This window comes from Podarcis pityusensis (genome assembly GCF_964106645.2).
Source record: "Podarcis pityusensis genome assembly, chromosome: 3".
Classification (NCBI taxonomy): domain Eukaryota; kingdom Metazoa; phylum Chordata; class Lepidosauria; order Squamata; family Lacertidae; genus Podarcis; species Podarcis pityusensis.
The window spans coordinates 46,555,755-46,583,711 of record NC_138026.1 but is presented as its reverse complement, the minus strand read 5'-3'; the positions used below and the strand labels follow the sequence as shown (position 1 = coordinate 46,583,711).

Below are 27,957 nucleotides of genomic sequence, written 5' to 3'. Positions count from 1 at the left end.
CGGCGTCATGGCGCGTCGCGTGAGCTGCGCCCGCCAGCTTCAAAGATGGCGGCGGTAGCTTCGGCGCCGGTCGCGAATGCGTCCCGCTGCCCAGAGCTGGCTCGGGCAGCGGAGCGAAGATTATCTGAACAGTAAGCATGAAAATGGGTGGGCAGCCTTTTCCTTTCTGGCCGAGGGCGAGGCCGGAGCCAGCACCTGGCGGCCTCCCCCTGTTGCTCAGAGGTCTGCCCTGGTAGCTTGCATGGGGGTTTTGGAAGCCAGGGGCGAGGGCTTCGAGGCCACTAGTTGTCTTATCTCTGGCCGCATCAGAAGACTTGAGAAAAGGCCAACGGATGGCAGAGTTCCCTTCTCCCCTCCCTCCTTTCTTTTGCAAATAATGCAGTGTTTTCCCCTTGGCGGAATAAAGCCCTTTTGCGAAGGAGCTCTTTTTAATTCCACAGCGGGCAAGATCTTGGCGAAGGAATAAGTTATTTGTGATGGTTAACACGTGTCTCCAAACTACCTTGTGATTAGGTTTTTAATAAGGCCTACCCTTGAATCCTCATGATTTAAAAATTGCGTGTAGTTTTTCCCTATTGGAGGTCATTCCTGCGTTTACTTTAAATGATGTGGCAATGCTTTATTATTATTATTATTGAGCTGCAAGTGCGTGTGAGAGGGAGAGAGGTTAGGCTAGTAATAAAACAGGCTTCCGGGAAAGCAATAGAGTAGGAGTGGTTAGAAGCAGATCGGGATCTACACGCAGCGTTTAGGGGTGGTGATTTATAGTAGATCACCAAAGGTTACCTACTTGGCATTTGGCAACAGCAAGAAGATTTTCAATAGGCTGCTGTACTGAAGAAAACAAGGTAGCCAGGAGTGGACTGTGTGTTAAAAGGACTGTTAGCTTTATTCAGTTCTGAGACAGTAAATGAACCCCTAGTTTCCAGATGTGCTCAAAAGACACTCTGTTCTTTAATTCTAATGGTGTGCCATTTGCACTTTACTGGTTGAATTTCTAGTAAACAACAACAACCAACAAACCCAAACTACTGTAGATCCAAGAAGCCTGAAAACCTGCCCCACCCTGCAATAGCGTCAGTGAGATGGTTGTGCAAAGCCTTGAATTTGATGAGGTTTGGAATGAATGCAGGGAGTGAGAGGATACCAATGGAGAGAAGTGGAAAAGGTAGTGACAAAGTGGTGGGAGGAAGATAATTTCAGCAGTTACTTTGTACGGTGTGGAGAACAAAGACATGGTAAATGGTCTATGAAGAAGAGGTTGAAGTTGTGCAAATGACACATGTTAGGGACAATTCTACAGGACCTGAACATACAGGAATGTTTTGAATTGTTAAAATTGAGAAGAAACTAATGTCTCGGGACGGGGGAACAGATATAGTGAGGATTTAGTAGCCTTTAATTTAGATTGATAGGGGAATTTATAAGGGGAAATGGGAAGTTCAGGCTCTTCTTATTTGATCCTCGCAACAACCCCGTCAAGTTGGTTCGGCTGAGAGACAGTGACTGTCCCAAAGTCAGCCACTGAGTTTTATAACTGTATTGGGGTTTTGAACTCGAGTATCACAGGTTCCAGTCTGACACCTTAACCACTATACCATACCTTATTACAGTGGTGCCTCGCAAGACGAAATTAATCCGTTCCGCGAGTGTCTTCGTCTAGCGGTTTTTTTGTCTTGCGAAGCAACCCTATTAGTGGATTAGCGCTATTAGCGGTTTAGCGGCTATTAAAGGCTTAGCGGCTTAGCTGCTAAAAGGCTATTAGCGGCTTAGTGGCTTAGAAAAAGGGGGGGGGGAGCGGAAAAAAAATCTCAAGACTCACAAGACATTTTCGTCTTGCAAAGCAAGCCCATAGGGAAATTCGTCCTGCGAAGCAACTGAAAAACGGAAAACCCTTTCGTCTAGCGGGTTTTCCGTCTTGCGAGGCATTCGTCTTGCGGGGCACCACTGTACAAGTAATCAAATAACATCCACTGGGTTGAATCTGAACTCTTGGACGATGTCCAACTCACTTTCTCTATAGCATGTTCCGGAGGGGAAAACAAGGTGTAAATAAGAGACATTTGTGGGAGTCATTTTGGAGGCTTTGACATTTCCTAGTAGAAGTGGCCCTCCAGCAGAGTGGGTTGCTGGCAAGTGTACTGTTTTGCATGATGCACGTTACGTAAAATAAATAAAGCATCTAGTTTGAAGCAGAAGATGATGGAGTAGACTGTTGGCACTGGTGAAATCTCTGCTCAGCTACTGAATGGAGTGCAAGCATCCCAGTTGCTGGATATCGGGTGGGAGAGTTCTCTTGTGCTCATGTCTGGATTGTGAAGTTTGCACCGGGGTTTTGCTTGGCTACTGTGAAAACAGAAAATACCCTGAACTACAGAGGTTTTGGGTGCAGTGGGCTCATCTTATGTTCTTGAGCATGAACAGATAAATCTGTAGAACAGTGGAGTTTTACTCGTCATTCTGGAGCTGTCAAAACAAAAAAAGTTCTCTCTGAGAAGATAGATTAAATATATTTTAAAAATTTATAGAGTTGAAATGAATTAAGCTATCTCTACCTTCTTGGCTTTGTTTTCCAGCAAAATAAATAGTTTGCCTTTGAAATGCAGGCAGCATTTAGGTTTGTGTTGTGCATGTTCGAGTAAATGTCTGTTACACAAATACTGCATCTATTTTAAGAAGTATTTCATCATCCCTGTTGCAGATTCAACAGGTTATAGGCACTTCTCTTTGCCGCTGAAGATAAACAGCTAAGAGCAGAGACAAGAAGATTAATTTGGGGGTCATCTTGGCTCATAAGTCTGTACATAAGTATATTTGTCAAGGTTAATACAATTCTGGGATTACTAAGGCACTTTGAACACATAACTTTTTGTTCTTTTTATTAAAATGTAGCTTCATTCCCTCCTTATGTTAATGTAGTAATTATGTATTTGAAACTAATATTATGTATAAATTATCTTTTTTAAGTACTTCAATTATATTAACATTGCTTTAAGTTAATATTTCTGGGCAATGGCAAAGCCATTTTTATTCATTTATCTTTTATATTTTTATTTTGGGGTACAAAATTTTAATTAAATTTATTGTATATTGAATTTATAAAGTGTTTTTTAATTTTTTCTAGGTTTTGATTTACTAAGTGTGACTCTATTGGGTGTTTGAAATGTGTGACAACTTGATATATTTGTTCAGTATGGCCTCCATTCTGTGCATCTCATATTTATATACTTTGCCTGCTTTCAGATGCAAATTCTTCTTCTCCTCCTCCTTCTGCTTCTTCTAATAACCCACACTTCACCCTAAGGTCCCAAGGTGGACTACAATATGAAAACACAATATTGAAAACAGCTTTTAAAAACTGACAATTATAAAATTAAGGTGAATCCTAAAAATATACCCCTCGTGTGTCAAAACATGGTGTGTGACATTGGGGATGCACTGCAATATCTGGTTAGCACAGAAGATGCTTTCAAAATTAAAGTTACCCATGAAAGGAACTCTTGCAGAGCATGTTAACTAATGCCATCAGTAGGGTGTATTTGGTCAGCTGCATTATTCTTACCTCAAAAGATGCTGATTTCTAATATAAGACATTTACATTAGCATAGAGATTCATGCGGAACAATAGACTTGCTTGCTTTAATTCAATAATGTGTGGAGAATAGTTATTTCTAGAGTCAGACATAAATAAAAAGAGGATGGGGTTTCTGTACCTTTTAATAGTTACATAGAAGGGGGATTTCAGCAGATGTAGCTTGCCGTGAAGCCTGTTAGCATTTACTGCAACAATTATAGCATCTCTCTAATTTTGGGGATTTTATTCATGCTTTTGGCAGATTTGATCAGTGTAGCCTAATGTCATTTGGACCACAGTGATCTGCTACTCCATATGGTGAATGAGGTGTGAGATTGCAGGGCAGCATAGCTATATAACCTGTCCATGTTTGGTGATGCTGCCTTTTCATGCAAAATGACGTTATTTTGAGTACAGCGGCCAAGGTTATGATTCTGAAATTAATTGGATGCCTTTTCACTATTACTACTGCAAAAAATGAAGTGAAAACTAAGATTTGTCTGCAAGCTTTGTTTTTAAGGCAATATGAGACATTTTGTTAGACAATAATATTTTAATGAAACTTTTATTAACTTGTTTTTCCCAAATGTTGCAGTGGCAACTTAAGGCTGGCCAACTCAAACTAGTAAAAGCAATTTTGTTTCTTGAATAGTTTTCGTATTGACTGCTCTTTGTTTTTGTTTTGATTTAGGTGCCTGTTGGTTTTTCCAAACGTCCCACAAAGAAGCAATGCATGTCTCTTGAGGATCCCTGACCTTTAGCAACTTGATAATAGCTATCTGGATATCACCAGCATTTCCCATGTTAACAGTTCTGAGCATGTTTTACTACATTTGCCTTCGACGCCGAGCCAGGACAGCTACAAGGGGCGAACCTATGAACAATCGGAGAGCTATTGAATCAAACAGAGCCTTACCTATCAATGTCGAAGTGGTCCAATATGCCAAAGAAGTGTTGGATTTCAGTTCCCATTATGGTAGTGAAAACAGCATGTCATACACCATGTGGAATTTGGCTGGAACTCCTAATGTGTACCCTAGCTCTGGTGACTTCACACAGACTGCTGTATTTCGAACTTACGGAACGTGGTGGGAAGTCTGTCCTAGCGCACGGTCAGCTTTCACAAGGACACCACCCAATTTCCATAGTCACGACTATGTAGAGCTTGCTTTTGATGAACCAGTTTATCCCACAGCAATACATGTCCTGGAAACCTATCACCCTGGTGCTGTCGTTAGGATTTTGGCATGTTCTGCAAGTCCTTATTCCCAAACGCTGCCTGCTGAAGTAAGGTAATTCATCTTATTAATTTACTTTTCATTTCCTTGATATGAGATGTGAGATATATATATATATATATATATATATATATATATGCAAATTTATTACTGAAAGAGTAGGGGGAACACAACACAAAGAGAGTGGGGGAAGAAAACAAAACAGTCAGCTCATATTCAAAATACAATAAATATCAATACATCAATCTTAATTTACACATACAGTTCAACATATGCCCTCCAAATGTCCGAATAGGTATCCAGACAAAGTTGATGTTTAGTCACAATGCTTTGAAGGGTTGTTTTTTTTTAAGCAATATGTGTGTAGATGTGTTTCATACCGGGTTCGATGATGCTGAGACCCACCAACAAGGTGTGGGGTGGGAGGCACAGAGGACACAAACCCTTGCTTGGCTGGTCTTCAACAGGTCCTGAAGATTATAAGAAGAACTCTGTAGGAAGATCCACCTACTCCCTTTTCTTTATTTCCCCAGTGACTAACCAGTTGCCTCCATAAAGCCCACCATCAGGACTTTAAGGCAATAAACTTTTCCAGCAAATGATATTCAGTGTGCCATACCATATCTGAATATGGAGCTTCCATATAGCCATTATCCCAAATAGCTTTTGGGGCCAGGGTAGAATTAGGCAATGGCACCCTGTAATCTTCTGTCTTTATAGGATGGTGTTGTGCTGTAAAAACTTCTCTGCTGCTATAGGTGACAAGGAGCTGAACAGTAGCTCTTAAGAATGACAGTATTGCATCACATGTTATTATTCATCATTATTTATTAAATTTGAACACCATCCTTCATCCATAGATCTCAAGGCAGAAGAACTTTGGATTTCAACATAATCTTCTCAGCGTAATGGTGGGCATTTGTGTGTTACCATAGTGGACTACCAATGGCTTCTTCATTATAAAGCCAGTCCTTGGACAAAATAGCTCTTGAAATGGCTTCAGAATTCCATCTTTTTGAGCTATTTCGACAACAACATCAAAATATCTTTAAAGTTTTATTTCCAAAATATTGGATTGCATAAACTGGGCATGTACTAGTTGGCATCCCAAGGAGACCATTTTTTCCGCATCAAGGCTCAGAAAAATCTTCTGCCATAAAATGTGTGCTGTCTGTACAGCCATTGTCTGGAAAAACACTCACATAAACACATATGTTGGTTATCACTTCATCTGCAATTACCTGCAATTTTTTAAATAGCCCCTTTAATTGTTCACTTATTGAAATGCATGTTCACTGTGCATTCTCAGTTTTCCCTCCTAAACCTGTGTAAATTGTGCTATATTAAGAAGAAATCAACATCGGAGTCAGTGAATAATGTTAGTATATTATCTAACCTTTTTATTTTGTGAGATATTTATTAAGTTTTATGAGATAGAAGAGTTAAGTGTTTTATATCAGCCCCCTTTTAGTGTTCTTCATGCTGTATTGTTTATCAACTTAAACTTAATTTCATTACCAATACTAAAAAAAAAATTTTTGTCTAATAATGGTGTTACATGTATACTTTTATTTTTGTAGATGGGAAATCCTTTGGTCAGAGCCACCCACCAAGGTAAATTCACCTCAGGCACGTCGGTTTGCACCTAGTATCAAACGGATAAACTTTCCTACAAACCTAATTCGTCTAGAAGTGAATAGTTCTCTTCTGGATTACTACACCGAGTTGGATGCAGTAGTACTACATGGTTTGAGAGAGAGGCCTGTGCTTTCTCTTAATACGTCATTGATTGATATGAATGATCTGGATGATGATGATGATGAAGAAGATGGAGAGCAAGACAGCTGCAGCATGGACATCCTTAATAAGCAGTTTAGTGCGGTTGCCTTCAAGGAATGGACAACTAATGGATACTTTGATAAATTGCCTTATGAGGTAAAGGAGTGGGGATTCTTACTTTAAAGCAGAATTGCCATAACCAATTAGGATACAAGGGTACAAGATAGCTTCATATCCGTGATTAGTAATGGCTTCACTCATAGTCCTTTGGAATCTGCCCATAATTTTTAAAAACAAAATCCCATTTTCTTGATATGTTTTAAATAAATGATGAGTTCTTCTCAAAGTGGTATTAAACAAATCCAAATAATATTTTGTAAAAATACCAAAATCCAACAAAAAGCTAGCTGAAATTCTGTTGTTAATGGAACTCCACCCCCCCCCCCCATGAAAATAGCTTTCTTCTTTTGTTCTGTTACGGAAAATAACCTTTGCAAGCATAGTTTATCCTTGCTGGTTATACTATGCAAAATAATTTTTGAAATTATTCAAATACAATGTTTGTTGTATACAATGTTTGTTGTATAGTATTGATTATGGAGGAAACTGATTGATACTAATTGATTCATACTAAACCAAATCAAGGAGATATATATTTTCCCCTCTTGTAAAAAGAAAAGGGGTCACTCTAAATCAGGGGTCACCGAGGTTTCCCTTGCCTGGGCCGGTTCACTCCAGCAGAGATCCCTCCATGGGCCGGATTGCGTGCAGTCACGATGTTCGGCACCTGCACATGTGCAGATGTGATTTCTGGTTTAGCGCAGCGCACGGGGGCTTGCCGAGCGAGCGACTCAGTTCGGGGGCAGCTCGTGGGCCAGTTAAACAACCCCCTTGGGCCGCTTGTGGCCCACGGGCCTTAGTTTGCTGACCCCTGCTCTAAATCCCTGCCATTTGTTAAGGCTATAACACCAGTCTCAATTTGGGAACTATTACTCCTCTTTAATTTCTTCCTTTTTTAATACAAGTCTTAGAAATATTTCAAAATTCCCTCCACAGTTCTTTTCTTTTATGTAAACTGACTTTTAAAAGAAAAGCCGTCAGAAACAGACAACAGCTACCTTTTTTTTCCATTAATGCATAATAACCACAGTGGTTAGAAAGAGACTCTGCATGTTATAGGATTAGTTTTTAAAAGCGGATATTCAACAGCATTCTGGGAGTCGTTCTGAACACATCATGTCTCCTCACTTATTCATTATAGTATCAAATGGTGCTTTATGCTAGGGCGCGCGCGCACACACTCTCTCTCTCTCACACACAGCAAATTTCTGACAAGACACCAGACTCTAAAGTAGTAATGATTAATGGCTATTAGCCTGTAGGCTTGGAAGCTGTTATCTTTGTTTAATCAAAAGCAAAAAAAGTACTTCAGTTACATCTTAATGTCATAATCTTACTGACATTTCATTATACCCTTTTCATTTCAGGTATCATGAAGTGTAATTTTAGTCTAAAGTGGGATTAACTTTTCTGGTGTTGATACTGACATGTTAAAAGATTTTTTTATCTCTAATGCAGAGTTAGTGATGTGTAGATTATCAGATACATTAAAAATGAAATTAGTTAAAGGGGACATTATTGAGTTTTTCATATCCTTATTAACCATGTTATAGTAGAGAAATATGAGAAGCATAATTTTGTTCTCTTTAAAAGAACACTATTTTCCTTTTAAACCTTCCTTTACAATTTTCACTGCAATGGCAAGGAATGTCGTCAATTTAACAGTCTGAAAATTCACTTTGTACTTCTTTGACTAGCTGATGTGTGGGCTCACAAATAACAGCATACAAAGTATTTCAGCCTCATCCTATTTTTGTAACAAACAAAAAATACTAACAGTGCAATTTACATGAACCACAATAACACATAGTATGGAAGAAAACTTGCCTCTTGCACAGGACTGACTTGATTCCTACTCTATCACCAGCGCAGCTATTGGTATTGTGGTGTCATTGTAAAATAAGTCAGTCTGCAATTCTGAAAATCCTATATTTCTGTTTTGCTTACAATAAAACGAAAACCATCATGTATCTCTGACAGCATTTGGAGTATACATTTCATTGTGGATTTTGGTTCTTTTATATTAATGTCAAACTTGATTTTTCTGTTCATATGAACTTGAGTTGTTATACTTGACTCTTGTTTTGGCTATGTGACAAGATATAAGTCATGTGGCTAAATTCTGAATAACTAGTAGAATATTTCTAATATTTATATCCCAGGTATCTTAATTTATAGGGTCTCAAGAGATCTAACTTTTATTTTATTTATTTTATATCCCACCCTTCATCCAAAGATCTCAGGGCATTTGCATTTTTGGTGGACACAGTCAAGCCCCATTAAGTTCAATGGAAGGGAGTTAATAATGTGCTTCACTCTCTGATAGACATTAATGGAACTTAAAAAGAACATAATCATGCCAAATAATGAAATAGCTGATTTTGTATGTTTGTGTTGGGCAAGCTGTGTGTGTGTGTGTGTGTGTGTGTGTGTGTGAGAGAGAGAGAGAGAGAGAGAGAGAGAGAAGGACTCAACTGGTGGTGTTTTTTAATCTTGAAAGCAGAAATACCTTCTGTTATGCTAATGCATGGTTTTAAAAATCCTTAAAGAGAGAAAAGCAGGTGTTTTTTTTTAAATGAAGTTTAATTATGTAAAGTATTTTAAAAAGCAAGGTAGAGAGGAACAAAAGAAGCACTAAATAGAAAAATGACTAGGAACAGAAAATGTTTTTCCCCTTAAGTGTATTCACTTTTTAAAAATCAGTGAACTAATGGGATATATTATCAAATGCAGTGGAAATTGTAATTTTAAGGACAGTGGTGTGATGTTCTTTTCTGTGTTTTCAATTCAGCTTATCCAGTTGATTTTGAGTCACCTTGCAGTCCCAGATCTGTGTAGACTATCGCAGACATGTAAGCTACTTTATCAGCACTGCTGTGATCCTCTACAGTACATTCACCTCAGTTTGCAACCTTATTGGGCAAGAATAAACGACACAGCTCTAGAATACCTACAGTCTCGCTGTATCCTTGTCCAGTGGCTGAATTTATCTTGGACTGGAAACAGAGGAACCATTTCTCTATCTGCTTTTAGCAGGTCAGTGCTCTGAATCATGATGTACTAAATATTTGAGAATCATCCCCATAACCCTGCTTCCCACCCCTTTCAGGTAGGACAGGTATGGGTTTCTACAGCAGCAGCAGCAGAGGGGAATTGAATTTGACACATAACTACATTTCTAACAACTGGCTTTTGTGTGTGTCAGAGGCAGTGTTGCTCTCTCCTTGGAGTGAAGGTTGAGGGTAAGTTCAGCCTAATTCCCTGCGGTCTCTGCCATTTTATCCCATGCCATTTCCCTTCCACCTGTCAAACAGTTGGCCACTAAAGCCGTATTTGACAGTGGTAAAGATGTAAGTGGACCCATACTAAAGCAGCGAGGCCTGTGACTTGCCACTGCTTTGTTTATGGATCCCTATATCATGGCAATAATTACCTATCTGAGAGAAACGAGGAATGCTTATTGGGTCAGAGAAGGTAGGCTTCACTGAAGAATTGGGAACATAATGCCATTTCTAAAAGGTTAGCAGTAACAGAGAAGCTAGCAAGAAGAGTTCCAGAATGTTGCAGTTCCACATATTAGTGCCAGGGTTTCGGTGGTTTTGATCTTGCTCAGCCTTTCGATTTTGTGATAGGCAATCTAGCCAGGACAGCAGAACTTGAGTTCCCAACCTTTAACCAGGTTAAGCGAAATACTGGCTTTCGTATTAGTTTTGATTCATATACTTTATTACTCACTTTATTTACAGATATTCAACATCATATATACAACATCCTCATGGTCAGTTCAATAATAGTAGTAGCCTCGCGCCCTTGGAGCTTCTCTACTAGATTGGGAAGTCAGGTTAAGGAATTATGATGACCCAAGATGCTTATAGACAGAGCAGGAAAATATTATTTGATGCTTAGTGGAGAATGGAAACTCATGAAAGACTGGGCTATAATCGTTTGTATGGTACTGATTTAAAAGTGTGGTTTGCTATTTTTAACCTAATTTTTTAATATTAGCAATTTTTATGTCAGACATATTTTTTAAAAAAGTAACTGTCCATCTAGAAGTTTTTGGGCTGGATGTAGACCTACCTTTTGCAAATGAAAGATACATGGAAGGACTCAGTGGGAGAAGGGAGCAGAAGCAATTCCCTCCCCCTTTCCCCTGCAGTTCCCCACATCACCTCCCATATGGTTTCTGAAGGTCCCTCTGCCTGCTGGTCCAGGTTTTCAAGGGCTATATAGGCAGAGCTCCTCTTGTGGTTAGCCTAGACCCAGCCCATTGGTTGAACACTGTTAGGCTGCAATCCTCAGCCCATCTTATTACAGTATATTGATGCTTGTGGACCCATGAGTAAGTTGTCCAGGATTTTAGTTTTTAGGTAGAAAGAAACTAAGAGGTAGCTTTCCCTAGTATATCTATCCTTTGGGGGCCAAACTTTAGATTATGTTTATAGTCCTTTAAAGATATAGCTAGCTAGCTATTTGTTTATATTTCTGAAAATGTTGAGTATCGGTAGAATATGTATTAACTCCAAGGAAATAGAACAAATTAGAATAGTGATCTAAGAAATCTGACAAGCAAAGGATATATTACCATGAGAGGACAGAATGCTTCAGGCATGTGAACATCCTGAGGCAAAGCTGAAGGTAATTTAACTTATTGATAATGTCCATCTCCTTAGGGCTATATAAGAATGTCATCATGTTTTACTTTTGAGAATTACTAAGTTTGCTAAACTTCTGTGCTTGAGCTAAAAAGGGAGTTTGGGAAATACTGATTGGGACAATAAATCAAATTTAGTAATATATATTTGAATAATTTTATATTGCTCTGTCAGTGAAAGAATGGCATGTGAATCGAGAAAATGGTGCGCATAATCATATTACATACAGATAATTATGATTTGGCGTCAGAAGAGCAGCAGAGTTTTTAACATTTGCTAATGTCAATTATAGCAGGATAAAGTTTGTGCTGCTGCAAAATATTTGAGTGTTTTGGGAGCAAGAAATTATATTTTAAAGAAATTATACTTTAAAAGTTGAGATTTCAATCCCTTTCTTACATGTAACATTGTAAATTGTGAAGACAATGAAACAAATCTATTTACATTTATTCTGTGGGGGGGGATTGGGGGGGTGAAAATTAAAGGAATGCTTATGTAAGAATTTGTCTAGGATGTTCACATTACTTGAATAAAGTTGGCTTGGTGTCTTATGGTCTTAAATTTCGCAGTACAATAATGTTACAAAAATTAGCCTCTACAGTATGCTTCTTATGTATGTAAAATGTGTATGAAATAATGTGATGCCAAAATTCTAGGGCTTGATGTGTTTCAAAATTTCAATTGCATGGTATAATTGATACTAATAATATTTAATGGGAAAAAAACTATGTTAGCACTTCTAGAGGATTCTTCTTCTGATCAATGGAAAACTGCATTAGAATAAATTCAGTAATAAATACAGATCCTAAGAAAATTTGCTTTTACTCTATTGGACTTTGTGAATGTGATCTGGTCTGCAAATAAGCTCCGTTTATTTGTGCCTGTACTCACTTGTCCCGACACTGTCCCTTCCTTACTGTCTTCTTGGTGTGTCACAATTAATCTAGAGACAGTAGTTTCTGCCATCATCATTCTCTTGTTTCCCGGGTTGCGTACACACCATATTTTAAGGCACATTTTCCTCCAGAACACCCTGGGAACTGTAGCCTAACTCTCACAGAACTAGAATTCCCAAAACACATTTTTAAAAACTACAGTTCCCAGGATTCTTGAGGGGGATGCTTTAAATGTACAGTGTGCATGCAGTTCGGGTCTCCCTGACACTACTGTCCCTCACAGCGACAAGCATATCAGTGCATTTAGACTTAGGGCACATGCTATGCTGTGAGGATATATGGGAAACCTTTGGAACACAAATAACTGCTTCACAAGTTACAAAATGCTTTCAGAGGAGACATTTTGGTGTAGAAATTAACTTAAAACCCAAGCGTGAACCCAATAACCTGTAATGTGTGATGATTACATGTCTGTGTGGTTATTTGCATATACAGTCAAACCTCGGCTGTCGAACGTAATCCGTTCAAGAAGACCGTTCGACTTCCAAAACATTTGACAACTGAGGCGCGGATTCTGATTGGTTGCAAGAGTTTCTTGTACTCACGCGGAAGCCACGTCGGACGTTCGGGTTCCGAAAGACGTTCGAAAACCGGAGCATTTACTTCCGAGTTTTCAGCGTTCAGGAGCCGAAACATTCGAAAATGGAGCCGTTCGAGAACCGAGGCTTGACTGTACGTACATCAGAAGCTACAATTGAATTCCCACAGTATGCACACATTGCAGCATTTCTGAGTACCAATTTTGTAATTTACAAAATGGGCTCTAGCTTTCTGGTTTAGGTGCATCATGATGCTTCCATGGCAGAATTTTCCTTCTTGCAGTTGTGAGGAAACTTCTCTTGGCTGGTTAAACTGCTTTCTCTTGGTCCCTGGTGTTGATTATGCTCCCCCCTCAGTTCTGTGTTTAAGCTGTTGCTTTACTAATAAGGCTTCTTATTAGGAATGCATAGCATTGTTCTCAAGCTATTAAAACATGGCAAGAGAAATAACTGGGCTTTATCCAGGTGGCCCCCCCCCCCAATTTAAACTACTGTAAGCAAAGACGCTTCTTTCCTTGTTGAATTAACCCACATGACAATGTGCTTTTTACAGATTCTTGAAGGTTTGTGGTTCAGAACTAGTGCGGCTGGAGTTGTCTTGTGGTCATTTCCTCAACGAGGCTTGCTTGGAGGTCATTGCTGAGACATGTCTGAATCTTCAAGAATTAAATCTCTCCTCCTGTGATAAGCTACCACCTCAGGCTTTCAATCACATTGCCAAGTTGTGCAACCTTACACGTCTAATTCTCTACCGAACGAAAGTAGAGGTAAAGTTTCTCTTCTTCTTTTATCAGTGATGATAAGACTTAAGCCGCAGAAACAGAATAGAGTGTAACTTCAGTGAAGTACTCATGTTTGAAAAATTCAAGAAAAATATATATCTTAGGGCAGTATACAGCAATCCAATATCACACATAGGATTTCCCCTCCCCCCTCCCAGATCTGTCCCAAGGATCCCTCAGTGTTCCAGAGCAGATTTTGAGGGAACACAAAGGGAAATATGTTCTATCAACAGTGTCAGTTTTGTTGGTTGACAGCCATCACTGGATTTCATACTTAAGACTGTAGCTAATAAATACAGCTTGCATCTGCTAGTATAGATACATTCCTAGTTTACTGCATTTCTCTGCTCCCTAATCCCTCAGGATTTTTAATGTGTATGGTGGGAATTCAATACCATCCATTCTATCATGTGTAACTTAACTTGCTCTCTCCTGGAATGCTGATTGCTCCTATGATGTCCTGAGAGTCATCTAAGCGAAAGTCGGGGGGGGGGGGGATGCCATAAGTTTCCTCCATCCTGAGTCAGTGACTGCCAAAGCATCAGTCACGATAATTTTGTTTAAAGTTTCAATTTCAACAATAGCACATCTTTCTCTTAGTAACCGAAGTTAGTAAATTTAAGGTTAGTAAAATAATTTTTTCCTGATCTGTTTTGTGAGTTACTTACACACAGATGTAACAACAGCTTGCGTTCTGCAAGCGTAAATAACTTCCTTGCTGCCAATGGAAAATACACCTGTTGTAGTCTATGGGTTATTAAAGTATGTGCAGGCAGAAGATCCACATGTACACATGTTTCATTTTCAGGCTCAAATTATTGGCTGCAATTGCAGCCAGTTTTATTACAAACCTACGTCACCCCATGTTTATTCAATGCACATGGCTAGTTATCCCTGTGTTGGGCCAATAGTGGAACAATTTTACCATTTGAAAATGCCTTTTAGAAGAGACTTAGCCTTCTGCTTAAACAATCTAGCGGTAGTTTCCCTTCATGAAATGCAACCAACTGTGTACAAAACCAAGATGTAATAAATTTTCTAATTATAAATAATTACAACTTAAATATTCTTACTTTTTGAAAGCACTTATTACAAGTTATAATTTTGCTTCAGTCATCTAAGTAATCTTTAAGTTATACTAAATTAAGACTGCAGTTGTACTCAAAAGAGTTTTGTGCTGGTGGTCTTAGTATTTGCTGACTCTTTAATCCTTTATTCATTGAATATGCATTCACAGCATACTTCCAGAATTTGTTGGCATTGATGCATTTGAGGTGCACAATGGACAATAAAAGTACTTTGTTCATAGTAACTTGACAATACACATCATTATTTTGGCTTGTATATGTATGTTATCTTGATTTGATTCTTATCTTGCTTTTCTGTTTCCACTTCTGTGTTGGAGCCAACATGATATCTTGATGAAGCTATCCAATCTATGATTCTAGTGCTTTTACATTCAAAAGCATCAGGATGTCATGTTTTTAAAAATAAAGTATCAATTCATATGTTGTGTAACTAACTACCCGACCATTTCAAACTTTTTTATGCTGTTGTTGCATTTGAATGTACATAATAGGAATTATAATTTAGAACTTGTTGCAAACCTATGTTTGTATAATTATATATTTTGTACAACATCTTAGAACTGGCATTGAACAGTGTTTAATGGGGAATAGATTTGCAATCTATTTGCAATCTAGTATCTTAAGGAATCTGGAATCTGGGTACATACTCATCTTCTCCCTGCCACCTTTAAAGTCCTTGCTGCACCCAAAAAAGGTGGTACAGTGGTACCTCAGGTTAAGTACTTAATTCGTTCCGGAGGTCCGTACTTAACCTGAAACTGTTCTTAATCTGAAGCACCACTTTAGCTAATGGGGCCTCCTGCTGCCCCGCCGCCGGAGCACGATTTCTGTTCTCATCCTGAAGCAAAGTTCTTAACCTGAAGCACTATTTCTGGCTTAGCAGAGTCTGTAACCTGAAGCGTATGTAACCCAAGGTACCACTGTATATCCCCTGTAGTATAAAAGTTGCCTGAAGCAACAAAATACTTCTTTCAGTTTTCCGAACATACGTGTAATCCCCCCCCCAAAGCGCAGTACATTTTGTCCTAATTTGCACCAAAAAACTCACTTCTAAATATGTCTTAAAGTGGCCCTGTTTAAATAGAATCATACAACTTGTTTATTTTCATTTCAATTGCATGTCCAGGCATTGTGCTCCCCAGTCCCCAACCCGCAGACAAATAAAGGACCACATAGACTGGTTTGGATCGAAACAGGCCACAACTGTATTTAACGCAGATGAAAGAGGTTTGGCACGTAGGTCACTCCAGGCAGGGGCTTCCTAAGAATTATATCAAATAGGGTGACGCCTGCGGGGACCGTCATCTGGGGGGAATTCCCTTGGCCCTGGCCACACCAGGGCACGTGCACATGGCCACTCTCCCTCGATCACTTTAACAGGATATGTTTGGAGGGGCAGGCAGAGACTACGACCTCCCCTCCATCCAAGACAAAGGATTGCCCCAATGCCCAACGCAGTTGTGACAGTTGCTATGAGGTAGGCAAAACAAAGAATGGAAATATATTTGAAGCCTAACCAAGGCAGAGCGTACAATATTAAAATAAATACTGTAAAACACATGCAAGCAATAAGCAAACATCCTGAAGTGCAAAAAGCTATATTTATGATAATCCCAATATATCTCCACTAGATCGGGGGGCGGGGCAGGAGGGGGGCGTGAGTGTTTTCAAACAATACGCACAATATAAGTAAAAATGTGAAAGTCACAACATATCACTCCATTTGAAAATTCAAATAAAATAATTACAGGAGCCAGGTTTGAGGAGGAACATGGGATTTTTTTTATGTTGGCTAAGGGGGCGTGTGTTACAAAAGCTTGATAAATACTTCAGTAGAATAAGGCATGTCCAACTATATTTGATTAGTCTGGCTTTCATTTTCTTTCACCATTAAATAAATGGACTTGTGCAGCATTGTGATAGCTGCACTTTGCCCTTTCCATTCTTTTCTCCATCTCCCCTTATGTTGTAGAAATATTCCTTTGAAGACTAAACCTATTGAGTCATAATGTCTGTATATTAAAGTAAGCCTGATTAGAACTCATTTGTGCCTTTAATAATTGATAATAATCAATTGTCCATAAAGGCTACAGTACTAATTTGAAAAACCGTTATAAGGATATGCAATGAAATTCAACTAAGGGGAAACGAGGAAGTCGTTTTACAAAGTAAATAACTGTTATTTTCAATAAGGGTATGATTTATGTTTGTTATGTTTTGTTTGTTTTGTGTTTTTCTTTGTCGTTGATATTGTAAAAACTAATAAAATTTTTGCAAAAAAAAGAAAAAGACTACAGTACTAAAGAGGTTATCAAACATATGTTTGAATACTGAAAATCAGTATTTGCTTACAGAAATATTAAAAGTTATTTAGCAGTTTACTAACATTAAACGTATCAACCACTGTGGTGGTTACATTTTAATAGTAACTAACTTTTGCACAATATTGCCAATTGTTACATTAATCTGATATTGCAGGCAGATAATTAGTGATTATATAGGACTTACTCACTATTCATCAATGTTTAACTGTGATATGTATTTATGCATTTTTTCCCCTTCAGTAAAAATCCTGAAAAAGTCTTTTTCAAGCCTCAAAGAAATACACCAAACTTATTATGTTACATTAAAATATAACATTTTTAATGTTTTTACTCTAGTAGAAGTAAATCATTCAGAATTTTTATTTAATTATGTTGGTCCCCAGTTTATTTTCCTGTGAAGCCTATTTCAAAACTAAATATCACACTTCAGACTAAGATACGAAATACAGAAAACTACGTCTCAGGACAACTTGGACTACTAATTTAGAATATGTGTTTGTGATTATTTTGTGTGAGATGTGTATTATATGCCTAAAGTTGTAATGCTTACTGCAACCTCAAAAAAATTTGCCATTTTGCAAGGTGCATCTGATATTCTGGTGGAGTCACTCTTGCTGTGTTTTAATGATGTGGCACCTCACCATAAGTATGTTTAAAATAGCAGCAGCATGACTGTAAAGTGCATGTTGTATTTGTTTCCATCTGTATGTTGCTAGTGACAGGAGCTCGATGATTGTCAGTACCCTTGTCAGCAAGAGCATCCTGTGACATTAAAGTCACCAGCTCGGTCCTGATGCTGTGTGACTCTATTGGCAGTTCCATCAGGCTGCAGCCGATCAGTGAATGTCAGAGATGCTGTACTTTTCTGGGATGTCACCAGCCCTCTGTGTTTTTGGTGTGGCCTTGCTTGTTGTTTGAATTTGCCAGACTTCTAAGAGCTTTCCTAAGGGAAAAGAACTGATAGGTCATGGGAATAAAGGTGTCTTCAGGGCATGCAAAACCACATCCAGAGTGACTTATTATATAAAGGCTTGTAATGATTACCTTGACTCTAAGCCAATCAATGGTTAGAGCATCTGGGGACTCATTAAATGGCATTTGTGGTGTCTGTTACCTAGGTTTTGAGCTGAATTTCAGGGAAAGTGGTGACAGCCTTTAATGTCTAATTGACCCTTTCTCTTTGTGTTTGCTTTCTATATTTGCTTCTGATGTGTTCCCCAATGGCAGCAAACAGCACTGCTCAGCATTCTGAACTTCTGTTCAGATCTTCAGCACCTCAGCCTGGGTAGCTGTGTAATGGTAAGTTTTAAAAGTCCAGGCTCAGTGTATGTTATCAGAATTTAGACTTCCCAGCTCACTTGCAGAAAAATCTAACCGCCTGTTTTCATCCTTTCATCTAATACCTATGCACTTCTTATAAAAAGATAAAATAAATGTTTGCTTGAATTTACATCTGTCCATCTGCCAAGCTTCTATTTCATCACTTGGGCTACTTTGCAGGAATTGCAGAAATCCTCCTGTGTATAGTCATAGGTGGGTAGAATTAATTTATGTATTTAGTTCAAGTCATGGAAATCCCTGTTGTGGTGTTTCCCATACGATGATGTCGCTTGTCACGTGCATGTGTATATTCAAATATATAGCTTCCAGATTTTTAAACGTTCATTTCCTTCTACTTATGCACCTTTAGGATTATGAGCTAGACTGCATATGTTTTTGAGTTGTATATTCCCCCCTCCCAAGCTCAAATTATAATTATTCATCAGATTCCACTGCAGAAGCCGAAATCTGCCATGGAAAACCATTTTGTGTGTGGAGTGGAGTGGACATTATATAGTTTACATCCCAACCCTATTTCGCCCTCTGCTTTCCAGTGTCACACACAGCCATGAATGCGTTTTGCAAGTACTCCCCCCCCGCCAAAAAAGTATAGGAAATAACTATACAGTGTTATCGGTGATTGGTCCATGATCTGCAGCTTCCCTGCTCCTATGTATCACAATTCTTCTGCAGAACAGACATTGTATTATTACTACTATTCATTGATTTATATACCACTTCCATGCCAAAATGGCTTCTAAGCAGTTTGCAAGTATAAAATCAATTATAAAGTGTCTACACTTAATTCAAACACACAATAAAACAATTCTGTCAAAACATTAAAAATGCAATATATATATATATATATCTCATTAAAATATTATATATATAAAACAAACCCATTAAAAAGCATAGCACTTAAAGCAAAGCAGTTGAAAAATAGGAGCATGCTTAATTTTGTGGCAGAGTAATAAAACAGATAGTTTCATTTGAGTAATAATCCTCTATAGTTGAAGAATATTCATGGTGCCACTCATGACTGACTCATAGCCTAAGTGACATTATCAAGATGGTTGCCACCCATATACTCTGCCATGAAACAGGTTTTTAAACATTGTGTTCCCTGAGTATATGGAATTGCTTCAATACAGAATTTACCACATGGTGTATCCCAAATAGTCACAAAATGAAGGTGAGGGGGTCCCTGGGGGCCACCCATGACCTCTTGGCAAACTGGCCATCCCTATTTAGGAGACCTGAAGTGTGTGATGTTGCACAGAATAATGTTTGCAGGCTGCATATGGGTATTAAAGACAATTTGCTTATAAACACGCTTGAAATTTGTGGTACTTGTGTCCAACCTGCAACTAACAGGTTCATAATTTTAAATGCAAGATTGAGGGCATAAATACCAGTCTCCTCCAAATGAGTGTTATTTCTTCACAGATTGAAGACTATGACACAATAGCTAGCATGATGGGAGCCAAGTGCAAAAAACTTCGTACGCTGGATTTATGGCGATGTAAAAACATTACTGAAAATGGAATAGCAGAGCTAGCTTCCGGCTGTCCACTGTTGGAGGAGCTGGATCTTGGCTGGTGCCCAACCCTTCAGAGCAGCACCGGCTGCTTTGCGCACCTTGCGCGTAAACTCCCAAACTTGCAAAAGCTCTTTCTGACAGCCAACAGGTCTGTGTGTGACTCTGACATAGATGAACTTGCTGCAAATTGTACTAATCTCCGGCAGCTTGATATTTTGGGTGAGTAGCCATAAAAACACTTGGATCTTCTTTAAATCGACCGGTTGTATCAACAGCAGAAGATAAACTGTATGTGTTGTATAAAAGAAGATGTGGTCTTGAAAGTAAATACTGGGTTCATGATTCACATATAAAAAGTTTCCGTGAGAATGCTCTCACGGGTTCAAAGCGTAATGGATTATGGGGTTAGACCAGTTTAATTCCAGATTCTTTGATTTACTGGATTGTGAAGCAGGCAGCAAATTTGTTTAATCGTTTATCCTTTGCTGCTAAAGGGACTAGTTTTCTGATGATTTCCTGAAAATGTTTTAACTGCAATTGCCGGTTTTCAAAAGCTCTTGGAATTTGAATAGCGTGTGACAGGATATATTTATAAAGTGTGAACCTTATGATCAAACAGTTTCTTGCAGAGCACATAATAGAGTGCTCTGTTGGGCTTCTTTCTTCAAAAAGAAACCAAATTTTTATTTTTTGAAAAAGAAATCAGCATAATTATTCATTTCCTATTGCAATTGGTATAAGAGACTGTCTCCGCACCCCCCCCCCAGCCCCAAAAGCTTAAAACTTAAACTACAGCTTAAAACCATAGAAAGCTTTTGCTAGTCAAAATGAAAGCTTTTTCATGAAGGTTAAAAAGGAGTTGTTTTTATAGGTTACACATCATGTTAACTATCTTAGCCAAAAGTACAATAATAATGGAAAGCTTTGTGTTCTGATACACAGTCTTGAAATATCCATACTAAATAGTTCATATGAATGTTTCTGTGTTTGTGGCATGTAAAGAGGAAGCCAAAAGAAGCTAATTCATTGACACATAAAATCAAAGCACTAGTTCTGGGTATTCCAGGCCTAGAAAAAATGCTGCTCCAGTGTAATGTGGTAAGAAGGGCGTTGTTCATTTACACAAGTGTCATGCTGTGTGACTGCATAGACAGCAGGATTCTTCCATCTTTGCTGGTGTTACAGAAGCCCATCTATACCGATGGATTGATCTCAAACTTTCATACAGCAAAAGAAAACAATACACCAAACCCCTTGTATAAAGTTAAAATATGCACTTCCACCAATTTTTCCATGGCAGTGGTTACCGTATTTTTCGTCCTATAGGGCGCACCGGTCCATAGGACGCACCTCGTTTTTTTTGGGGGGGGGGGAATGAATAAAAAAATTTTATTCCCCCCACCCGCTGCGGCTGCCGCCCCAAGCCTTGCGCACACCTGCCTGAAGCACGGGGCACCCTCCGGAGGGCTCCGCGTGCTTCGGGCTGCAGGCTGCCGCCCCAAGCCTCGCGCGCCCGGCAGGACCTCCCGCCGGGCGCGCGAGGCTTGCAGACACTTGCCGGGGCTGCAGGCTGCTGCCCGCAAGCCTTGTGAGCCCACAGGAACTCCCGCCGGGCTTGCAAGGCTTGCGGATAGCTTCCTGAAGCCTGGAGAGCGAGAGGGGTTGGTGCGCACCGATGCCTCTCGCTCTCCAGGCTTCAGCGAAAGCCTGCATTCGCCCCATAGGACGCACACACATTTCCCCTTCATTTTTGGAGGGGAAAAAGTGTGTCCTATGGGGCAAAAAATACGGTAATAAAGCCTCCCCAGTTCTTTGTGTTTCCTCAGAAATAAGTCCCATTGTGTTCAAGTGTGTGTTTAGGATCGAAGGCTGAGGCATTTTTCTATTTAGTCATGCTGTTTCGTATTCTAATAGAATATGGATTTGAAATTTTGTTTCCAAAGAAAGGACTGTTTTGCACATTTCAGGAGATCAGTCAAGACCTTACTTTTTAGAACGGATGTGGTTTGTTGGATTAATGATGCTTTGGGTGTTTTCTAAGCTGTGTGGCAAATCTTAGGTAAAGGTAAAGGGACCCCTGACCATTAGGTCCAGTCGTGACCGACTCTGGGGTTGCGGCGGCACTCATCTCACTTTACAGGCCGAGGAAGCTGGCATACAGCTTCCGGGTCATGTGGCCAGCATGACTAAGCCACTTCTGGCGAACCAGAGCAGCACACGGAAACGAGCAGGGACCAAGCAATGGGAGCTCACCCCATCGCGGGGATTTGAACCGTCGACCTTCTGATCAGCAAGCCCTAGGCTCTGTGGTTTAACCCACAGTGCCACCTGTGTCCCATGGTAAATCTTATGCTTTAACATATTGTTTTTATTCATCTTAAAATCTTTGTTGCAAGCTGCTTCTACTACTACTGAGGTGCTTGGGAGGCAGGCATGGGATATAAGTATTTTTTAAATTTTAAATTCCAAACTCTTCAAGGCTGAAGATGTCTTACAACAATAACTGAATCCATAAAAATGCAGATAGACTTGCCTTCACTACTTTTGACTGCTTCAATGCACTCCCATCTCCCACACCTGTATGTACTTCCTTCTTGAGCTCAGTCTCTGCCTAAATCTCTGTAATCTCTTCCATAGGGAGAACTTTAATCCCTTCTTTTGGAAAGTTAGTTTTGCCCCCTTTCCCATCTAGCTCTCTTGTTGGCACTAATAACAAAAAATTAAGAACAGAGAAAGATGTCACAGCAAAATGTTTAGTTTCTCTACTGTAGAAATTTTGATTCAGGAATCAGCGCAGTTGCTGAATTTGAGAGGCACAACTAAAAGGACTTACCTATTTGCAAGTCTGCAACTTGGTCAACCTGTTGGATGATGTTGTTTTTCTTCGATCCACAAAGAAATGCCAGGTTTAGTGGACTGATTAAAGTATGAAAATGGGTAATATGTGAAAGTGGAATACATAGTTTTGTTCCTTGCCTGCAGGGCACCATATGCAGTGCCATTGTGTGATCACATAAACTGCAGCATATGTGTGGATTATGCTTAAATAAGGGCAAAGAACATGCTCCAGAAAAACAAACTCCCTTTTGATATTTTGACTGCAGCCAGGCAGCATAAAGTACAGCTTAGAAGAATGTGGTGGGTTTAAGCCATCTGTATGCACAATACATCAGTTGCTATCCAAAGTCGTTGAATTAAAATCTGTAATTCTAGGTAAGTTCACACAAATTTAAAAGCTCTATTTTCAAATATGTAAAACCACCCGGGCATGAAAGGAGGAATAACAATGCGTTTCCCCCTTGTACAAGAATATTTCACTACCTCGTACATGCTGTAACCCCCCCCCCCCAAAAAAAAACCTCCCACATCTTCCTAGAATGCCAAAACCTCCAACTGTCCCCTTCATGGCTGTCAAAATCATCAGCTTTCCTTGACAGTTTCAAAATGCAGTTACTCAGTTTCTGTACAGAAATAAGCAGCACATTAATAACATAGTCCCCTCTCCAGAAAGGCATCTTGCGCCTGAATTTCTAAGAGCTTCCCTTCCAAAGGTCTCCACAGAACTCCCAGGCCACTCTTTAACCCTTCCACCACCATTTCAATGCAGTATTCCCTGTCTTGGGAGCTGTCGGATTCCAAGAACATTTTAGAGAACAATCTGAAGATACCGTACTTGTTCTAACTTCTTTCCCCACCGGGTAGTAAACAACTCTAGTCCTACTCCTGTGTAAACCTATTGGAAGTTAATGGGCATGACTAAGGTTTATTCATTTCTGTGGGTCTACTCTGAATAGGACTTAGCCAAATACAACCCACTGTTCAGATTTTTGAATAGATATACACATGGTAAATAAAGCAAAGGAATGAAATTCTGCTTGTTGGCAACAAGGTGGTCTTAAGCACACCTTAGCATGCCTGTATCAAATAATTTGTACAAGGAAAAAATTGACTGTTTTTATCTGTGATTATTTAAAACTAATTGTGGGTAGGTAGCCCAATGACAGCAACTATCAAAAATTCAGAACGAGCCCTGTGAAATGTTATATTAATACCTTTTGATGGTTAATGCCATGAAGCTTGGAGGAAAGTATATGATGTATGATTTCTTCTGACCTGTTTTCTAAGTGATGTCCCTCTCTAAATATTCACAAGAACACAGCGGGTGCATCTGGGGAGTTGTGGATGGAACACAGATTGACAAGGCATGCTTTTGTTTTAATTAAACCACATTTCCGCACACTGCAAAGATTGTGCAGAGCGTGTTTTGATTTCTGTAGTTAGTGCTTTGGGCTAGTCTCAACTGGGCCATTTTATTGATAGAAGACTTAGCGAGTACGGTACACAGAACTGGGTTTCCAGTATGTGTCAGAGAGGATAATAGGAAAGGAGGCAGTTAGTGTGAAACTAATGACTATTATGTGACTTTCTGCTAATTCCCCACCATCACACATTTTATTCTACCTTTCTCAAAGAAGATGAGTAGCCCTTTTATCATTACAGCAACCTTATAGAGACCATCCAGTGAGTTTCAGGGGTGAACAAAGTCTTCTGGGTTCACTATGCCACACTGCCCTTTAAGCCTGTGTGTGGATGTCAGAGAGGCTTCAGTTTATACTATTGATTTGGATAAGGGAAAGCCCCATTAAAATGAAATCTTTTTACTGACAATAAACATTGTACTTCCTCACCTTCCCAACAGCACATTGTACTCTGTTTATTTATGTAACTTTCAACTGGTGTCTTTTCCCTTTTGTCCCCTCCCTTTCTTTTCTAGGCACAAGAATGGTGAGCCCTGCTTCTTTAAGAAAATTGCTGGAGTCTTGCAAAGATCTTTCCTTACTTGACGTGTCCTTCTGTTCACAAATTGATAATAGAGTTGTCCTAGAACTGAATGCCAATTTTCCTAATGTGCTCATCAAGAAGAGTTTCACTCAGTGACTCACTTCATATGCTGCTATATGGAATTGATTTGACAATTCCGTTTCCTGTGAATTTGTGCTGACTTTTTTCAAAGAAAAATATTCTGTGAATAATGGGGAAAAGTTAACTCTTCTTGACATGAAGGTTAAACGTCAAATCAAAGATTTAAAATGTGATAAGCCATTATTCCGTGTACAGTTTCCAGTTACTGTACTTCACAAGTGGACCTCCATATTTGAACTAGAAAGAATCATGTGAATATAAGGTGGCATACATTTAAATGCATATTATGGATCATTCAAGACTGCTTGGATTTTAACAGTGAAATAAGCTTGTAGCAAAAACTAAGCAAGAAATAAAAGAGAGACCTCAATTTTTAAGTTTTAGCATTAGTCTTTTAAGTTGTCTCTCATTGCTTCTACCTTCATTCTTGCTACAAGAAAGTTCTATGGTCCCCAGGGACTGTAGGATTGCACCCTAATAAACTAAACTTTTAGTTACACATAAAAATCTCTGACCTTCTTAGTTAATCAAAGAGCTGACAGACACTAAAGACCCTGCATTACATGATACAAGTTCTATGGCTGTCTCTTGCTTTTAGGAATCTTAGCAACTTAAGCATCGGGCTGTTGCCAGCCTTCCTCATTGATGGTTTCTCTCTCCACTTACGCTGCTAGGTTGAGCCTAAGGATGGGGGAACCAGTGATGGTGCAGAAGAAAAGACTTTGAAAGACAAAGTAGATACAAAGCAAGCCAGGAGAAGTTGACCCATCACTAATTGTCAATCCTACATTTACATATCTGATTTTTAGATGTACAATTAAACTATTTCTGTAGCTAAATAAGAATCCCTTTCAATTAGACAAAGACTTCCAAGTTTAAAAACACAACAAGTATTAATCCGATAGATTATGATTGAAACAATGATAATAAAATATTACAATTTAAGAGGAGACAAAGGAGAAACCCCATGCATGGACTCAACCTCGTTTTTTTCAGTTTCTGCATGTTTTATGCATCTAGCAAGCACATCTCTTTTGGATTTATTGCAAAGTGGGCGGACACTTCATGTTATAGAGTCCCATGTGATTGGAAGCAAAGGTTCCTTCCTTGGTAGGATTATTCTGTTGGAGTAAGCCAACTTTTGGAAGCAAATGAATATGAATATGATTTATTAGTGTAGCTGAAGCCATTACAAAAAACAAAATTTGTAAAACATATTACACAGTTAAAACAATGGTTTAAACCAGAACTGAAATCAGTAAGCATGAGATGGTATAAAATAGCTGTATCTCTTTTATTTCAATGAGTCTTTAGCATGTGTAAGTTTCTCTGGATTGCATGCTTATTATGCTGATGTTGCTTCTTATAGAAAATAAGACAACAGGATTTCAATTCCAAGAAGTCTGCTGCAGCAGTGAATAGTACCCAAAAACCCACTGAAATTTAAACTGAAAAAGGAGGGACTCTTAGAGAAGGACATGATTTCAACCAGAAATAAATCTCAGCTGTCAGTTCAGTCATAAATTAAGGCTCATATTTTTACTCAACTATTTTTACTAAAAATGGGCAGGTGGAACCACTTGGTTCATTCCTACCACTTTTCCTGAAACTTTTCTACAAGCCTGCAGAAAATGCTAAGTAGGGTGTGTTGGTCTGCACTCCTACACAGAGATCACCATTTTTTTAAGGGAATTGGAGATAGCAGGATTGCTTAGCTGATGAAATCCTTGGTTGTGTCTCTTCCCCCAACCCTGTTGTGAGGTCAAGTATGTGAGTACACAATCATGTGTACCTGCCTATAGAGGAATGTTACTGATATCCAAGAGGTATATAGAGAGAACTACAGCATTCTTTGTGATCATGGTAGCTGGAGAATTTGTTGCCACAATCATGGAAATCGCCGCTGGCTGCTTTACTTGCTATGCAGCTGACATTAAAGTTCCTTCATGTGTTGGTTTACCAACATATATAGTCACACGTGGATACAATAAATACGCCATGCATGTGTGAACCAGGCTTTAAAACATTGTACTTTGCTGAAAGATAGCTATCCTAAAGTTGTTCTGTAAAGATATTTTTTATTTTGCATTTTTAAAAATGTAACTTTATAAATTATATCCAGTGTAATTAAGAATTATATATGTACATACCTGTGACAGAAGAGTGCTTCTTTGGACTCTGTATATTTGCAGATGTTAACCTTCTAAAATAAGCCTTGTTTTATGTAGTTCAGGATATGCATGTTTATGTTTTCTTTGCAGTTAGATAAACACAGTTTTGTTTAAATATTGTTATCACTATAGTGTTTAAAACGTGTGCCTTCTGTTTTTACAATCAGTAATATGTCTAAAGACAATGGATTATTTTCTTCATGAAAAGTAGGCTAGGAACGCAAGACTTGTCCAAGAACAAATTAAACTCTTTATTCAGACTTCCGCAGCCTTGTCAGATAATATTCACTGGTACCGTTCAAATGATTCATAGACTGGCATTGACTGGAATGTTCAGAAAAGACTTAAGGGTGCCACCAGACTGCCACTATTTTGCTCAAGGGAACTTCGTGAAGCTAAAGTGGATTAAAAGGCTGTGTTGCCCTAGTGCAACATATCCACTGTAAAAAATAACAATAATCTGACATTTTGTAGCATGAAAAGTGACAAGGAAATGCAATGAAAGTGTAGGATGATACTTGTTATATAACTGGTCCTCAAACAAATCAGAATGAATTCACAGCAAAGATTAGATTCAGTCTAACCTCTGCATAAGCTTTGTGCAAGCAAACTAGGATGAATAAACAGGTGGTCTGGAGGTGACTTGAGGTTCAAATTAGATCCTACATTGGCTTCACATCTGTGCTCTTCTAAGTGTAGGTTTTTACAACTCAAATTGCCAGCACAGAAATCCTGGCTACACCCATGGAAGCCATCCATCTAAGATAACATTTATAAGCATAGCCTAGAGGAATTTTCCAACACAGTCGAACTGTTGATTGATTGATTGATTATTAGGCAGCATCCCTTCTACCACTATTAGTTTTTTTGAAAGACCAATTTGTCCATTTTCTTCTAACTCAAAAAGAAAGGAAAGAGTATTCCTTATCCGTTGAGGATAATGTTTTG

General features: G+C 38.9%; 1 protein-coding gene across 3 annotated transcripts; it reads left to right on the top strand.

Annotated features, from left to right (window-relative positions):
- Positions 1-27,269, top strand: FBXL4 (F-box and leucine rich repeat protein 4). 3 transcript variants are annotated; one of them, XM_080998768.1, is made up of 8 exons: positions 1-131; positions 4,266-4,866; positions 6,393-6,747; positions 9,503-9,747; positions 13,415-13,628; positions 18,283-18,354; positions 19,822-20,134; positions 24,690-27,269. In XM_080998768.1, the coding sequence occupies exons 2-8, from the start codon at positions 4,376-4,378 to the stop codon at positions 24,851-24,853; spliced, it is 1,854 nt and encodes a 617-aa protein (XP_080854894.1). In that variant the 5' UTR covers positions 1-131; positions 4,266-4,375; the 3' UTR covers positions 24,854-27,269. The 3 variants fall into 3 exon arrangements, with proteins under 3 accessions (XP_080854894.1, XP_080854895.1, XP_080854896.1); XM_080998769.1 differs by having other exon boundaries at positions 35-147; XM_080998770.1 differs by lacking the exon at positions 1-131 and adding an exon at positions 3,255-3,378.
- Positions 27,270-27,957: the final 688 nt, after the last annotated feature.